The sequence below is a fragment of the Dama dama genome, chromosome 27, assembly GCF_033118175.1.
Source record: "Dama dama isolate Ldn47 chromosome 27, ASM3311817v1, whole genome shotgun sequence".
In the NCBI taxonomy this organism is placed as follows: Eukaryota; Metazoa; Chordata; class Mammalia; order Artiodactyla; family Cervidae; genus Dama; species Dama dama.
Genome location: NC_083707.1, coordinates 41198198 through 41216258, shown reverse-complemented (window position 1 = coordinate 41216258; position 18061 = coordinate 41198198). Strand labels below are relative to the sequence as shown.

General features: G+C 41.4%; 1 protein-coding gene across 4 annotated transcripts in view; it reads right to left on the bottom strand.

The window, feature by feature from the left end:
- PTPRM (protein tyrosine phosphatase receptor type M) overlaps window positions 1–18061 on the bottom strand; it is a 649948-nt gene that overhangs the window by 350874 nt on the left and 281013 nt on the right. For all 4 annotated transcript variants that reach the window (XM_061131248.1, XM_061131250.1, XM_061131249.1 and 1 more), the window contains exon 6: window positions 5995–6169. In XM_061131248.1, the coding sequence (XP_060987231.1) occupies window positions 5995–6169 (175 nt within the window). The remainder of the gene's footprint in view (window positions 1–5994; window positions 6170–18061) is intronic.

Here is an 18061-nt window from a genome sequence, read left to right as displayed (position 1 = left end):
AAAATCGGGACGATGTTGACAGTTTAGTGATGAATGGATGAGAACTGTTTTGCTCAGGTTAATAAGAAAAAGCACCTTGAGAGAGGTCTGCAGAGTGTTTAAATCTGTGAAATAAGCCATCTTTAAAGCCTAAGCCTGTTCAAGTAGGTACAACCCCAGTTTGTTTCAGGATGCAATTCATTTTTTCATGAATACGTACATAGGCGTCAAAGGATTTTATTTTGCACTAAAAGTAACTTGTAAAAACTCTCTCAAATGGTAGTAATTAAGCTCTAGAAGGCTTGACACTGTCAACAGTGTCTTTGACATCACCCAAGGTATTACTTGTATCATTAAATTCAGTCTTCTTATATTTATATTCCAAGAATATCATCACTTGAAAAACACAGATGAAATTATACTTTATCTCATCATAAATGCATTTCCAGGATGCCTCATTTACCCCAAAAAGCCATCCCAATGGATTCCTTCTGCTCTCAGAGCAGTGAGCACTTGGGGTAATAAAGTCCAGCACAGCCACTGTTGAGGGAACTTCCACTAATGAGTATTATTAAAGCCACAGAGAGAAAGAAAACCTCTAAAACAAAGCACATGCCCAACTTGATAAACCTCTAAGCAATCAATGGCAAACACTCTTTACAACTCAAGAAAGTCCCCCTCCTTGTTTAAAACACAAGACTGACTTTCTCTGGACCTTTGAGATGGGAGAAACAGGCAATCTTGTTTACAACAGCATGCCCCGTATATCGAGTGCCACTTGAATGGCTCTCCAGGCACCAAATAAAGACATTCCATGTGCCAATGCCACTGTGAGTGGCACCATACGTGACATTAGGGAGGAAGGCAATTGCATGAAATAACATGTTTCTATTTAATGAATCTCCATCGGAGAAAAACGTGAAGCTCTAGTGATTTTTTTCGAGAATGTTTCTGCGGGTGGTTTGTGCCTTTCAGCGTGTTTTTGTTTTCAGCTCCTCATCTAGTTCACACAAACGTCTGGAAAATAAAGCCTGCTATTTGAATTGTGGTGCTGGAGAAGACTTGAGAGTCCCTTGGACAGCAAGGAGATCAAACTAGTCAATCTTAAAGGAAATCAAGCTGAATATTCATTGGAAGGACTGATGCTGAAGCTGGAGCTTCAATGCTTTGGCCACCTAATGCAAAGAGCTGACTCACTGTAAAATACCCTGATGCTGGGAAAGACTGAGGACGGGAGGAGAAGAAGGATGAGCAACAGAGGATGAGACGGTTGGATGGCATCACTGACTTAATGGATATGAGTTTGAGCAAGCTCTGGGAGATGGTGAAGGACAGGAAACCTGGTGTGCTGCAGTCCTTGGGGTCGCAAAGAGTTGGACATGACTTAGTGACTGAACAACAATTCTGTCACTGGCATATGCGCCTGTCCACTTCGTGGCATACATAGCCAGTTGATGTCCGCCACGTTTCCTGCTGATCAGGACCTCAGGACTGCTGGTCTCATCTGAGATTTGGCCCCCAAGATGATACCAAGTTGGTTCCTAGACCAATAAGAAATGAGCAACACGACCACCTTCTGTTAAGTTAGGGCATCTTTTTTCTTCTTTAACATATTCAAGGTGTGATAAATCATACTAACTTTTAAAATAACTGGGAAGAGACTTTCCTGGTGGTCCAGGAGTTAAGATTACATGCTCCCAATGGAGAGAGTCTGAGTTTGACCCCTAGTCAGGGAACTAGATTCCACATGCTGCAACTAAAGATCCCATATGCCACAACTAAGACCTGGCATAGCCAAATAAAATAAATAAATGTACATGCTTAGTCACTCAATCGTGTCTGACTCTCTGCGACCCTATGGACTGCAGCCCACCAGGCTCCCCCGTCCAAGGGGATTCTCTAGGCAAGAACACTGGAGTAGGTTGCCATGTCCTCCTCAATAAATGTATGGGGTCATGTCAAAAAATAAAATAGGGAAATTTCATGAGACTTAAGTCTACATAAGACACAAGGTGAGTTTTATTTAGGGGACTGAAAATTTAGTGCACATTTATTAAATTATTGTTCCTATTGTTTATGAACTACAACTCTGTGCCAGCTCTTCATTTCTCGAGATAGCTTTGACGCAACTCATAATGATTTAACATCAATTTATATCATTAGGCAATTCCTTGAACCAAGACATGAAAAGGGCCTTTTCTAGTATATCCTAAGGCATTGATGTAGCCAGGCTGAAAAAGCAGTTAATTACTTTGTAGTTGCACATGCTAGCAAGGGTTCCTGAACTGCCATTCAAAATATGACTCAGGGGCAAAGCCACAAAGGTTAGTGAGCACACAATTCATTTAGGACATTGTTACTAGTCTCCTAAAATAGACAGGACTTTAATGCTTATTCGTCCCAAGACTATTTTCTCTATTAGTTCCCCATTAGGAAGAGTACCAAATACATTAAGTCAAATGAAAGATTCAACTAGAATCTGGAAATAATTGAGAAAGTCATTCAAAAGGACTTTGGGGTTGCTGGAAGAATCTACAATAATAAGTCAATATTTAAATTTTGAATAAATTTTCTCAAAGGGAAAGAAGGAAGGCACTCAATCTTACTAAGTGATAAAAAGCAACTTAAAATATTTAATCCAAGTGAAAGGGCATGTTAAAAGTAATTCTAAATCAAGTTATTTATTTATATAAATAGAATTAATATACATATAGATACATATCATATATATAATTGATATATATAAGTGAATTCTTAATATGTCTTTTATAATTAAATATGACACTGATATAAATGCATATATACATGCATTGCAGAGATTACATGAAATATTTTCTTGTTTTTGATTACCAAAAGCAGTGGTAGATATAAATAAGACAAGTATTATAGTTTAAAATAAGTTGGGCTTCATTTGGGGACATCAAATCAGAGATGACCTTAAGAAAGCAGTAAACAACTTAAGATTTTGTCATCTTAAAAAATATTAGCACTCTAAATACACACACAGAAAATGTGTTCAACCACATACATGTGGCCTAAACATGTCATTATGTCTTTTAAAGTAACCGTGTCGAGGCAATTCTTTACTTGACTAGTAGAATCTGGCATGTTACCTCATTTCAAAGAAATAAAATATAAGCAAAAGATGGCAATAAAAATTATAAGTGGAGGAAAAGTCAAATTCCAGATCTGTGCTATAACTGCAAGCCAGTTGTCACTGACTCAGGCAGGATGCAGAGATGCAAAAGAGGTGCCTGGACATTTTATCATGAGGAGTCAAGAGTTCCCCATGCTGTCCTAAGGCAGGAAAAGGTACGGCAGAAATGTGAGTTGAACCCACACATCCTTTGCGCTTAGGTGTGTTCTGGCAGACCAGAGATGTCTGACTTGCTTATTGTTATTGTTTGTTGCTCAGTCTCTCAGTCATGTCTGATTCTTTTGTGATCCCATGAACTGCAGCATGCCAGGCTTCCTGGTCCTTATCTCTTGGAGTTTGTTCCAAATCATGTCCATTGAGTCAGTGATACTATCTAACCATCTTATCTTCTGTTGCCCCCTTCTCCTGCCCTCTATCTTCCCAGCATCAGAGTCTTTTCCAATGAGTCGACACTTCACATCAGGTAGCCAAAGTATTAGAGTGTCAGCATCAGTCCTTCCAATGAATATTCAGGACTGATTTCCTTTAGGATTGACTGGTTTGATCTCCTTGCTGTCCAAGGGACTCTCAAGAGTCTTCTCCAACACCACAGTTCAAAAGCATCAATTCTTTAGCACTCAGCTTTCTTTATGGTTCAGCTCTCATATCCATACATGACTACTGGAAAAACCATAGCTTTGACTAGATGGACAATTTTCAGCAAAGTAATGTCTCTGTTTTTTAATATGCTATCTAGGTTTGTCATGGCTTTTCTTTCAAGGAGCAAGGGTCTTTTAATTCTGTGGCTGCAGTCACCATCCACAGTGATTTTGGAGCCCAAGAAAATAAAATCTGTCACTGTTTCCACTTTATCCCCATCTATTTGCCATGTGATTTGCTTATAACTCCCCAAAAATTAACTCTTCCACAGAGGCAATTTTTAGAGGCGACTAAATCTTCATCACACTGATTACAGAGCACCATGCCTCAGGCGGCACAGGTGGTCACAGTGAAGCACTGGAGCAACCAGAAATCAGAAAACAGGACACAACCACAAAGAACTGGACCAAGACAAAAGTGAAGTTACACTGATGACAATAAAGAACTCAGCCTTGTGACCAGCAAGGCGGCTGGTCCTCTGGATTTGTCGGCAAATGGTGGGGGTTTTCTACCCCGAGACCCTTCTGCAGGGGACGGTGTGCACATTTATGCAAAGTTCCCTCTGCTTACAGATAAAATCCAAACTCCAAAACTAGCCAGACAGGCTAAAGCTTTGCTACAAGCCCACACTCATAGGGATCAGGCATGGCAAATGAGATCATTCGAGTCTAAACTGCAGTGTGTGGCTGGCTCCTTATTTCCTTCCACAGAACGTTAGTCATATTAGCTGCAGATAAACACTGCTGGGGTCAGGCTCCCCCCAAGCCAGGCATGACTAACACTGGTGGGGCCAGTTTCACAACAGAAGCCTTTACCCACATCACCTATAGAGTTTATCGCAGAGGCTCTATCCCCAGAGACTCTGATTCAATACAGGTGTGGTAGTGGGGGTGGAGAAGAAGTGGCTGGTGTATTATTGTTATTATTTTCGGAAAGGTGATTCAGCCGTGCATTCTCAGATGAGGACCACTAATGGACCAGAGCAGAGAGAGTAAGAGCCACCTCTCTCTCATCATGGACTGAACAGGTGTGGGCTGCCCACTAGGTATTCTCAGCGCCATTCACCTATTTGTGGCATCTGATCTTTCTGATAGCCCTTGAGGGTCAGTCACATTATTATTCTTTTCCAATTGGCTGCGCCAGGTCTTAGTTGTGTGGCATGTGGGATCTTGTTCCCCAACAGGGGATGGAACCTGGAACCCCTGTCCTGGGAGCTTGGAGTCTTAGCCACTGGACCCACCAGGGAGTCCTGGGTCAAACTCATTATTAAATCTATTTTAAACCTGAGGAAAAAGAAGCATCCAGAGCACAGGACCACACCCATGCAGCTAGTGCTGGGGTTTGAACCCCGCAGTCTGTAGAACTGCCTGCATAGAGAAATTTGCTGACAAAAAGGAATAGTCCCTCCAAAAGAAACCGATTTTACATTCCCCGTTTAACAAATGCAGGGGAAAAATTTTAAAAGTAGGCATCATTCTGTTCCCCTAGGAAGACGCAGCAGTGGCTTGCCACAAGTTGTATAAAAATGCCTCATGGTATATCTAAAAGTCCAAATTATTCTGTCTGGGACCAAAAACTGCCTTAGCAGATCAGTACTATAAACTCCGAAGTCCGTGCACACAAAAAAAACATCAAACTAGCTAAAGGAAATTTATATCCACCCCCCTTTATTGAATTCATCTCCCACCTTCCTGACTATAATGACTTAATTCTTCAGTCACACAAAATACAGTAATAGACCCTAACGGCAGCATTATGAATGCTAACTCACTGTTATCAATGTGGTTTGGGTGATATGATGGAGCATTTCTATACTGACACTGCCTCATTTTATTAACCACCCTGCTATCGTAAACACCCTGGCTGGGGGAATATTTGCATTTTAAGTGATTTTCTATCAGTACAAAAAATTTCATTCCTTAAAAAAAAAATTTACAGGCTGTAATCTCTGTATACAGAGTTGGCAGAAGAACTTGCCAAGAGCACATTCGCTGCTTTGTATGCAACTGAACCAACATAAATAAAATACATTTTTCAAAAATATTGCTCACGTGCAAAATCTGTACTTAAAATGCAATCCATCAATACAGCCTGTCACCAAACCACTGTTCAGAAACAGACGAGGGTAAGTCTGAGCTTTCAACAAATCATGATCTCATAACCGTCCCACATGCTTGTTTTAATAGACTATGTGGGGGTATAAAAATAACATTATATACCTTTAACTACCAACTCTGCATAGTTGGATATGCCAACTCCCCCGTCGGTGCGAATCATGCAGCGGTATTTTCCAGCATCTCGTTTGGTTGTGTTCACGACGTTAAATGATGCTATGAATCGCCGGGAACTGGTCACCTTTATTTCCTTCAGAGGAGCATCCTGGACATCAATGCCCTGTGTTGTGGGGGTGGAGAGGACAAAAAGAAGTAATATCAGCTGTCTTCCGGAAACATATTCCTGAAGGCACAGAGTTCAGTGTTACTTACATCCAGATCCCGGTCCCTTGTTAATTACCCATGGGCAGTTGTTGCAGGAAAACAGCTGCCCAGAAACCAAAATTCTGCCTTGATCAACACTTTCAGGATTTGCCAGATGCAAAATTAAGTGTGAAGAAATGTCTTTGGTTTTGCCCCTCTAAGATATTCATTATGTTATTCTAGTGCAATGGGAGGAGAGGAAGAAGCACATGGGAAAATCCTTTATTTTGCTCCCAAACTATCAACAGTTAGTCTTTTTATAATACATAATCGTATTATACTTGGCTAGAAAAAAAAATTAATTCACACACTACACTATGACTGACCTCATTTTATATATGAACTACTAAACAGCTTATCAAGAACTACTTTAAAAACATAAGTAGGTATTAGCATAGCTCCTATGGAAAGGGTCTGAAGGACTAGATTCAGCTTTAGAATTTTCTTCCTGGAGCTACAAAAAGCAAGCGGAAGTTGGTGCTTAATATCACCTAACACTGAAACGCGAGGGGAGAAGTTCCTTTCCATATTCCACAGCCAGGACCACACAAAGCAGGTTCCATCTCTGGGGCAGAGTTGTCCTATTCCATGCCCAAGACAGTAAATAAGTCCGTCCTTATGCACACTTAGAAATTCATTCATGCTTCCCATAGTTTAAAGCCACAAGAACGACTACAGATTTCAGTCCTATATAGTTTTAGTACAGTTATCAGGAAAGAGGCTCTCTTTACCATGCTATTTGCAATTATTAAGGAGAAAACAACCGGCAAAGACCTTAAGGCAAATGCATTTTGTCTGATTATTCACCCAGCAACCATGCTGGGGGCCACCTCCGTGGGGTCACTATATTAAGACCCTAAGCTCATCGTGGCGGACAACAGAAAAGTGACCCCAGTGCTCACAGCGCTTCAGTTGCTGGGAAGTGCAGGCTTGAAATGCACACGTGATCATCAATGATGGCGGGTCAGGTGGCTGGCAGAAATCATAATGGAGTTGTCTTTAAATATGGAGGCTGGTTTGAGGAACTGATCCTGGAGCTGAGATCTGAAGTGTAAGCAGGAGCTACCCTAAGGGGAGGGTGGGAGAGAAGGAAGTGTCCCAGGCAGAAGAGATAACAGGCTGCCTGGGATGTTAGAAAGAGTGTAAAACTTTGGAGGAGGCCAAGGCAGCCAGAGGAACTGGGGAGGAGGACAAGCATCCGTGCACTCCAGGACACATGGGCTGCCTGAAAGTGTCTGTGTTTATAGGTGTGAACATGCCAGGCTACCAATAATAAAACTCCTCTGTAGCACTCAGTGATTTACATAAGTAAAGCCTTCTAATAGCTTTCTCGGTGATATTTTGTCAGTGTGTCCTAATGGACATGAGTTTGGGAATTTGACCGACCAGGACTCCATAGGTAACTTCAGAGTGATTTACCCACCTGGGCACCGCCGCCCCCCACCCCCCTCATCTGTAAGAGATCCTACAACTACCAGGGAGTTGTGGGAATTTAAGACACCAGCCTAATGACTGGTCCCCGCCCAGATTCTGGACCAGCTGAGGGATGAGCTCTAGAAAACAGGCGGACAGTCTGGCAAAACACTGCCTTTATTACCAGTGATCCCGGCCCCGCAGATTCTGCAGAATACGGCTGATGTGCAGTAAGCATGGGCTTGCTAGAACAGCACAGAATGGAATAAACTCACCCGCCCAGCCACGGGCTGCACTAGAAAGCCACAAGGCCTCCCTGTGTCGGGAGCTGCTGGCAAACACCCAGGACGGAGGAAGGGCTGCTGGGGGGAGTGAGTTCCCAAAGGAGAGGCTGGACCCTGCGTGCTCCCAGCCTCCTGCCAGCAGTTCCACGTGGACAGAGAAAAGGACCAGGGTGCTGCACCAGCACAGTTCCTGCCACAGCAGAGGAAACATCAGGACTGGGGAACTACAGTTCCTATCATCTTCAGAACTAGCAATCCAGGCAGCCTTGCTGGTAGCTTAAAAAGTCACAGATCTGAATATGATGTTAAATATACTCCTTACATACATCATGTGTCTTTTTTCAAAAACGAAATCCCTTCAATCTGGTCTGACAAAGGGCACTGAAAAGTTAGATAAATGAAACGAAACAATGTCAATCTAGCATTATTTGTGAATTCAACAGGAGAGAGTATTTCTCTTTGTATTCCACACATTCAGTCTCCCATCCTCTCCCACAAATAAATTTTAAAAAACCCTGAATTCTACCACTAGGAGTAACCTTAGACCGACTACTCTATAAAATTGTCTTTTTCAAATAGAAAATAAAGCCAACCTTGTTTAAAAAAAAAAAAAAAATTGAGCCCTGAAGAAAGGCAGACTTCACATCTATAATTCTTTGTTTTGTTTATTAAAAACAAGGACAACATCCTAAGGGCTATCTATTAATATTTCTTTCTTTCTTTACGTGTTGCATGAATCTTATAAAGATTACGCTTCTATGGTCATCTCATAATACTTTCCTAACAGAATAAACCTGTCTCAAAAGAACGTTTATTCAAAAGAATTCTAAAGGATGCCCTTATGCATTCCTCACAAGTACTCAAGGCTATATGAAGGGCAGCCAAGGTTAAGGAAACCTCCGTGCTGGATGCAGACACATGTCGGGAGGAGCGTTACTTCATACCTGTGGTCTTTATGCCACTAATTCATCCTTTAAACAGCTTGAAACTGGCAGCTCTGCCCAACTCCAATGAGTCATAAGAACCCTCAGGAATAGGCCTTTTTTTTTTTAATCCCATGTATTTAATCACAGGGCTTCAAGGTGGTGCAGTGGTAAAGAATCCTCCTGCCAATGCAAGAGATGTGGAGACGTGAGACTAGGGTTTCATCCCTGCCTCAGGAAGATCCCCTGGAGGAGGAAATGGCAACCCACTCCAGTATTCTTGCCTGGAGAATCCCTATGGACAGAGGAGCTTAGTGGGCTACAGTCCACGGGGTGGCAAAGAGTCAGATATCGAGCACACACACCCAATCCAACATAAGGGAAAAGAATCTAAAGAAGAATGGAGATACATATATACATACATATGCATATACATGTATGTATATCGGAATCACTTCGCTGAACACCTGAATCCAACACAACACTGTAAACTAACTGTACTTCAATGACAACAAAAAGAAGCAACCGGTGGCTGGGTTCATGAAGAGGAAGGAGAGAGCGTCCTCAGAGTACTGGGGCTGTGGCGAGGAGACAGCACACCCGTCACTCTGATAGTGTCAGATCCCATGTCCTGGGTCCTTAGGAAAGGAGGAGGACAGGGTTCACAGCCCTCGGCAAGCACCAGACAGCAGAACCTGCGACACCTCACGGATCAGAGGAAGTAACATGCGATAAATGCCGGGAGAGCGGGGTCAGCTAGAAACCTGTGCACAAGCAGAGGCTGTGGCTGCCTGTCAGCGTGGATGTGGGACGGTGTTTCTGAAGCCTTGGCTCAAGGTTATTTTCTTGACTCCTCCAACATGCCTGTCAATGATTTTGATGGTGTCACAGATACATCCATCAAATGTACAGGTGACCAATAACTAGTACATGAATGGATACATTGGGATAAGAGCAAAGACTGCCTACCTTCCTGCTACTTGACTTCAGGCCCCACAAAGGCAGGGATCTTTCTCCAGGTTTTTTGCTGCTGCATCTATCGCACAAAAAACATGCCTGGTGCATCCTAGGGGGCTTCAGTGGTAATATTGAAAGGGGTTTAGGTATTGAATGGGCAACTGAACAAATTGATTTTTTAAGATGCTTTTGGTCCCCAGATACCCTGCCTTAGGTCAGAATTCAACAGGAAAGACAGGGAACCGAAGCTGGCCTATTTTCTCTGATGCAGGGCAGTGAGAAAAGGTCATGAGGGCCCTTCCCTGTCTGCCTCTCCCTGACAGGGAGGGCCAGATAGGACAATGTGCTCAGAACCCCAGGTACCCTGAGCATCTAAGAAACCATGGGGAGACTTCGTTACTCAGGCAAAACAAAATGATGAAAATGGCCACTGGGAAGAGATAGAACCTTTGTCAGGCAGTTTTCTCTCAGTTTTCACAGAGTTAGAAAGAGGTGACCCTGCCAGGGACTGGAGAGCTGGTTCTTAATAGCATCACAGCAGGACAAGGAAGCACCAACAAGGATGGTGCTGTGATGTTCTTTAGAATATGAGTTCCTGTAAGACAGCCTCAGCGTCCTTCTGACAAAACCCCCAACTCCAGACAGAGCAGGGCACCAGGTGTCCAGGTGTTAAATCAACCTCTGACCCATCTTTTGTCAACATAATGAGACAAGCATAATGGCCATGTCTGCGAGGAAATGATCTTAGTGGGTTAAATACAGCTTTTTAATAAAAGCAAGAGTATCTTCAAACATGCATGCATTTCAATTTGAGCAAGCCAGAGAGAGTCCTGATAGTTATTTAAATTAGACTTCCAACCTTCTTTCTGCAGAGGGCTAACTCTAGGACTTCTAAATGAGCAGTAATTTGCCAGCAAAAAAAAGATGCATATTAAGTCTTTCAGAAAGAGTTTTGCAATAACCAGAGCAATGATTGAAAGAAATTGAGGTCTGGGCAGTTAGCCGCCTTTAGAGCAAATTAATCCTATTTAGGAACTGGTCTGAGCGCAGGAGCTAAGCATATACAGGGGAGCCAGAGGCGGCTCCTCAGCCATACAGGTGGAGATTAAACCACACTTTCATTTCTTTAATAGGGAAAATAATCCACATATTCCACTATCAAATACGTCCATCTGTAAGATACTGATCGAAATCCTTACCACTGGGGTCACTAATAGTATCTGCAGGGCCAGAAATAATTTTGTTTAAAAAATTTCCTGTAATCTAAATCTTAATTTTGACTATCTCAACAAATCTACTTTCTGGACCCCACATATTTTTACATTTTAATAAATAATAACTAATCAAAGTGCTGACCTTTGATTTCTAGACCAAAACCAAGCCAGCACAAATATTCATCGATGTGGAATGCTACAACTAGAAGTCTTACTCCTATTATCATGTACTATGAATACATATTGACAAATGTTCTTTAATTGGTTAATGGGGATACAGATAGCCAAAGCGAAAGTCACTCAGTCATGTCTGACTCTGTGACCCCATGGACTGTACAGTCTAGGGAATTCTCCAGGCCAGAATACTGGAGTGGGTAGCTTTTCCCTTCTCCAGGAGGTCTTCCCAATCCAGGGATTGAACCCAGGTCTCCTGCACTGCAGGTAGATTCTTTACCAGCTGAGCCACAAGGGAAGCCCAAGAATACTGCAGTGGGTAGCCTATTCCTTTTCCAGGGGATCTTCCTAACCCAGGAATCAAACCGGGGTCTCCTGCATTACAGGCAGATTCTTTACCAACTGAGCTATGAGGGAAGCCCACAGACAGCCAAAATAACATATTATTCAAACATATAATAGTCTTCCATGCATATTCGAGTAAAAAAATTTGATTATGAAAATTTAGAACTTCATTCTGATATTTAGACACAGTTCAATATATATTTGCAATATGTGAATAATACTGTTTAATAATATATAATAATGCAGTAACTAGATATACCAAAAAAAGAAATACCAATGAAGTTAGAAGTTATTTTGTCTTAAAATCTGTCAATGAGGCTAATCTAGCCACACCAAACTAAGTAATCTGACAGTGCCCGACAGTTCCTGTTGGGTTAAAGGTTTGGGTTTGCAAGGCTAGAACGTGACTTTGTTACTTCTAAACTGTAATAACAGCACTTGACCATGAGGAAAATGGCAGAACCTACCTAGTTATCCATGATCTAAAAGGCAAGGTTAGTTAGTCATAAACAAAGCTGACAAAGGACATTACTTTTTCCCCAATCAATATGCCTTAAAACATACAGACTCTAGTCCCCTTGCAGGCTCCTCTGTCCACAGAATTCTCCAGGCAAGAAAACTAGAGTGGGTTCCCATTCCCTTCTCCAGGGGAACTTCTTCACCAGGGATCAAACCCAGGTTTCCTGCACTGCAAGCAGATTCTTTACCATCTGAGTCACCAGGGAAGCCCTAAAACATACACGTCTTCATGAAAAAAAAAAAAGTTGAAAAGATAAAGAAGGCACAAGATAAGGGTTAAAGGCCCCATAGTTCTGAATCTGAATTTGAATTGTCACACTGAATTGGAATTGTCACTCTGTCTTGATCTCAAGACAGACATGTTTTAATCTTAAATGTATATGTGTGTGTGTATATCTATCTATCTATCTATCTATATATATATATACACACACACATATATATATATATATATACCAGCTCCATCCAATGGGAAGATCCGCAAACAATAAGAAGTAGTAATAAGCACCTCTGTCCTCAGATTGCAATTTCTTCTTCTCTTTTTTTTTCAGATTGTAATTTCTAATTACCAGTTCCCCTGAAAAAGAACCAGGGCTCCCTGGCAAAATGGCTAATTCTAGATTATCAATATGGAAAACACAAGCCTGGAACACATAGTCACACACAAAAGCAAGAAAGCCATGGAGATAGCCCAGCTCAGGGGACTCCCATTCTGAGTAAGCCTCAGTGTTTAGGGATGGAAGATCTGAGCAGCGATAAGGATAATAAGTGCAATGGATCAAAACTCATCAAAAGTGTTTAAATCCACAAGTTGATGATGACAGATGATGAAGTCAATGACAATAACAGCAGTAACCTCTTTGGTAACTTTCAGGTGATGTTAGTGAACTACCTCACTATTTTGAAAATTTGCTAAAAAAGACAAAAATATCAAGTATTTATCCCACCTTCCATGTATGATTTATATGCCAGGACACCCAAACGGTTAATAGCAGAAGAGCTTTTCTTTTTAGAAGTATTCTAGTGACTAAACAAAGAAGGACTGAGAACGAGACTGTTTTGCAACCCTGAATGAATCAATGACCCTAGGAATGAGTGTCACAAAGGAGATACAACTGGCAAGACACACAACAGTCAGAATAACACACTAAATGTTGCTACTTGAAGTCGACAGGCAAAACTCAAAACATGAGAGGCTGCGCAGGACAAACCCAGCCTCAACAATACCAACAACCACCACCACAAACAGAGGGAAATGAACAGAAATACTGAAGATAAAAAGGACTTAAGACACTCGTCATGGGAGTCGGATGGATTGTGAGATTGGGACTGACATATGTATACTTTTATCCTACTATGTATAAAAGAGATAACCAATGAGAACCCACCACATGTATATAAAAGAAAACACTCATCACCCAACTGCAAAGTGTGAACTTTACCACAATCACAAGTCAAATAAAACTGCTAAAATAAATAGTTACTAGACAGCCAAGAAATACGAACACTAATTGTTTTCACAGGGCATGCATGGTGATTATTCTATTTTGTAAGAGCTCTTATCTTTTAGAGCAGCAGTTTGAGGCTAAGTCCATCCTGCAACTTCTTTTGTAAGGCTTGCAAGCTCAGAATGGTGTTTAAGTTTTTTAAAACGGCTGAAAAAAAATCAAAAGAAGAATAGTATTTTGTGACAATGAAAATGACGTGACAGACTTTTCACATGTCCATGTATAAACCTGTCCTGAAACTAGCCACATTCATCCATTTCAGGGCTGTTCAAGGATGCTTTCATGCTATGATGGCAGAGAAGACCCTCTGGGCTGCAAAATTTACTACCTAGCCCTTCACAGAAAAAGTTTGCCAACTCCTGTTTTAGAGAAACGTTTACAAGTTACATAACATGATGACTGGGATCATCAGAGGGGAAGCAGTTGGGCACACAGGGGAAGAAAGTGGTCTCACATGCTGTTGGTTTTGAAGTCGATGTTGGGTACATCGAGTTTGTGACATCATTCTCTCTACCTCTGTGTTTATTTATGATTTCTATAATAAAAATGAAAATAGGAACTTGAGATTAACATATACATGTCAATACTTTGGCCACCTGATGCAAACAGTTGACTCATTGGAAAAGACCCTGAGGTTGGGAAAGATAGAGGGCAGGAGGAGAAAGGGGTGACAGAGGATGAGATGGTTGGATGGCATCACTTACACAATGGAAATGAGTTTGAGCAAACTCCGGGAGATAGTGAAGGACAGGGAAACCTGGCGTGCTGCAGTCCATGGGGTTTCAAAGAGTCAGACACAACTTAGCGACTGAACAACAAATACATAAACTAAATAACCAACAAGGACTTACTGTGTAGCATAGGCAACTATACTCAGTATTTTTTAAAAAATAAAGTAAAATTAAAAAATAAAAAGAAAATAGTTCTAAGAAGCAATCAGAAGAAAATCTCTTCTCTTTTGCATTTTTTAACAACTATTTAAACCATCACAATTGCCCCAGGAAAAATAGATGGTTTTGTTGCTAGCTCACAAATACTGCAAAGCTATAGGAATCAAAGAAACATTTTGTCCAGCTGTCATTTGCGTCCAGCAAAAGCAGCAAGTCAGTCTGCTACAAAGATCCCACCACAGAAGTAAAGAAAATGCAATTTGCCAAAGGGGAAGCCACATGCCCAGGGTAGCAGTCCTCTCTGTAGCAGCATTCGCATAACTAATCATCATACACCCAGCACATGCAAAGTGTAGGACACACACTTCCTAAATGAAAGCAATCACTGGCTTCCATCTCAAGAAAACAGAAACTCCATTAATCTGTCACTTGTCCCTTGTCTTTAGTGGACATCACTTCTTATAACAGAGACACACATAATTTTCTTGCACCTGGACAATAGCCAATTCCCTTTGCTTTGAATGAAGGGAATGAAGGGTGGCATTTTACACATGGGAGAAATGCAGAAGAGAATAACGATATGATTTATGATTTCAAAGTTCATCCCCTATAGGAGCTAGCTGACTGCCACTGTGTGTCAGTCACAGAAGTCTCTGACCTTGTCCCAAACTGGGTCCCTCTAGGACTAAAAGCACCATGAATTTTTCTCTATTCCGTTTCTCTGGTCCTAAAGACAATTTTGAAACTAAAACCCATCCAAAATTGTCAAATTTTTCCCCCACTCTATTTTTTAGGTACAAGAAGATCAAACCAGTCAATCCTAAAAGAAATTCCAAATATTCATTGGCAGGACTGATACTGGCCACCTGATGCAAAGAGCCAACTTGTTGGAAAAGACCCTGATGCTGGGAAAGATTAAGGGCAGGAGGAGAAGGGGGCCACAGAGGAAGAGATGGTAGAATGGCATTATAGGCTCAATGGACATGAGTTTGAGCAAACTCTGGGAGATGGTGAAGGACAGGGAAGCCTGGTGTGCTGTAGTCCATGGGGTCGCAATGAGTTAGACACAATGGAGTGACTGAATAACACCACCACCAATTCCAGATAACTAGACTGAAAATCTTCTAGGGCTTTCAAAATTACCTAAAGCAGGCATGTTTAAGTCCTAGCTAAAATAGCCTCCATTTTTTTCCTCCCCTTCCAAAAAGAAGAGTAAGAAGAGAGGGAAAAAACAGAGATGCTAACAGTGTCCAAATTCTCCAGGGTCCCCGCTCTAGGGCCCAGATCACCGAAAGCAGACAGACAGGGTGGCAAGATATTTAAGATCTCGGGAATTCCGGAGCAGGGCTTTCTGCGTCTCCCCTTCTCATGACACAGCTGTGGATCCTTGGAAGCAAGAGACACACACGAGCCCTTTGATGAATACGAGAAAAGAAAGACAGAATAAATGCTTTAACAGGACGTGTGGTTCCTGGGCTCAAAGTCAGCATTCCTCAAGATTAGCAGTTGATGCCTCTCTCTTCCGTCCTCCTACATGAACCATCCTGACCTACGGTTTTCACAGCGCATCCTCACATCCTGGCCCAGTGGTTGTCAGATCCCATCAGAGGACGAGGCCCTTGGACAAGGCTCCAGCGACTCCTGGCCCATCCTCCTCAAAGTACCAGCCACTTACACCTTCTTTGACTGAGGCAGGTGATATCACAAAGTACAATTTTTAATCAATTTCTCCCAGAATCTCCATAGACATATCCCACTGTTTCACCCAGGTGAAAGAAACCTTTACCTTTAAATGGAGGTAATCCAAAATCATATCAGTTAAAAGATACAATGTAAGCTTTCAAGGTTGTCAGTGGTTTCAGGCTGAATATTCAATATTATATCATGTAGATGGATACTGAACTTACTAAAACAATAATGGATGTGATTTCAACCACTCAAAACTTTAAGGGAAAAAAAAAACTTTAAGGAGCCAATGGTTCCTATAGCAACTGAAGACAGTCCCTTTTGTGCCTTCCTGGTATTTTCTATGACAGTAAGTGGTATTAAATTTATGCTTTAATATACAGGGTCTAAAACACCCAAGTTAGGCTTGACAAGGGAACCATAATTTGACTCCCTTTCAAATCATTTTACGGTTTTTATACATAATAACAAAATCATTCTGATATACAGCTGTGATTTTTTTTCCCTCACAACCTATAAAGGAAACTAAAAGCCACCAAGAAATGTTGACCAAATAGACACATTCCAAAACACAAAAGCCAAGGCAACATTCCACACACATGAATACAGTTTTCATCTTGTGTGTGTGCTAAGTTGATTCAGTTGTGCCCTACTCTTTGCGACCCCATAGACTATTGCCCACCAGGCTCCTCTGTCCATGGGATTTCCCAGGCAAGAATACTGGAGTGGGTTGCCATGCCCTCCTCCAGGGGATCTTCCTGAACCAAGGATCAAACCAACATCTCTTTATGTCTCCCTGCAGTGGCAGGCAGATTCTTTACCACTATTACCACCTGCAAAGCCCATAATTTTCATCTTAAATGTTGACAAAAGCTATGTTATCACTTAAATTGCCAACTGATGATTATGAATCCACGAAGAAAGATCTGGATCATCATTCTTTGCAAGAGGCATTACAGTTAAGAACACAGATTTTTGGACTTAGATGGCCTGGCTCAAATCCCAGTTCTTGTTACTAGCAACAAGTCAATGCAAAAATCTCTGAAATTTTCTGAGACCCAGTTACATCTTTATTCTATAATTGGGCACATAAAAGAATTCTCATAGGGATCAGTTAAGAGAAAAAAAAAAAATTGCTGAACGTAGGCTGGAGTTGTGGTCCACTGCAGTCCATGGGGTCACAAAGAATCGGGCATGACTGAGCGACTGAACAACAGCAAGATGATGATTCCAAAGTTAATGCTGATATTTTCATAGTAAATCTGAAAATATTTGGTTAACAGGCTAATATCTGAAATACAAGGTCAGTCAATCAGTAGAGAAAAATGTCCAAGTGACAGAATTTACTCATTTATAAATAAACAAATACATTTATACATATAATTGACTTTCACTAACAAAACAGAACTATCTACAATACATATAATAATTGGACAGATGAGTGTGTTAAAGTTCCCTATCTCTTCTGAGCTTGTTTTTTCATTAATAAAATGCAGAATTTAATTTGAACATTGTTCCAAATTTAGGCTTTACATAATACTGTAATGCTAAATAGTGAGCCATTTAAAACTGATGGAGAGAAAAGGATGATTTTCCAGGTTTCCTTCACCAGCTACCGTTCACACAATACACAGTCCTGGGCTTGATCAAAGCTTCCATCCACCTACCTTTAAAAAGGCATCTCAAGGATTCCCTGGTGACTCAGTGGTAAAAAATCTGCCTGCTAATGAAGGAAACATGGGTTCGATCCCTGGTCCAGGAAGATCCCACATACCACACACCTAAGGCTGTACACCAGAACTACTAAGTCTGCTCTAGAGCCCATTTTCCACAAGAGAAGCCACTGCAATGAGAACCCTGTGCATAGCAACTAAAGAGTAGCCCCCATGCTCTACA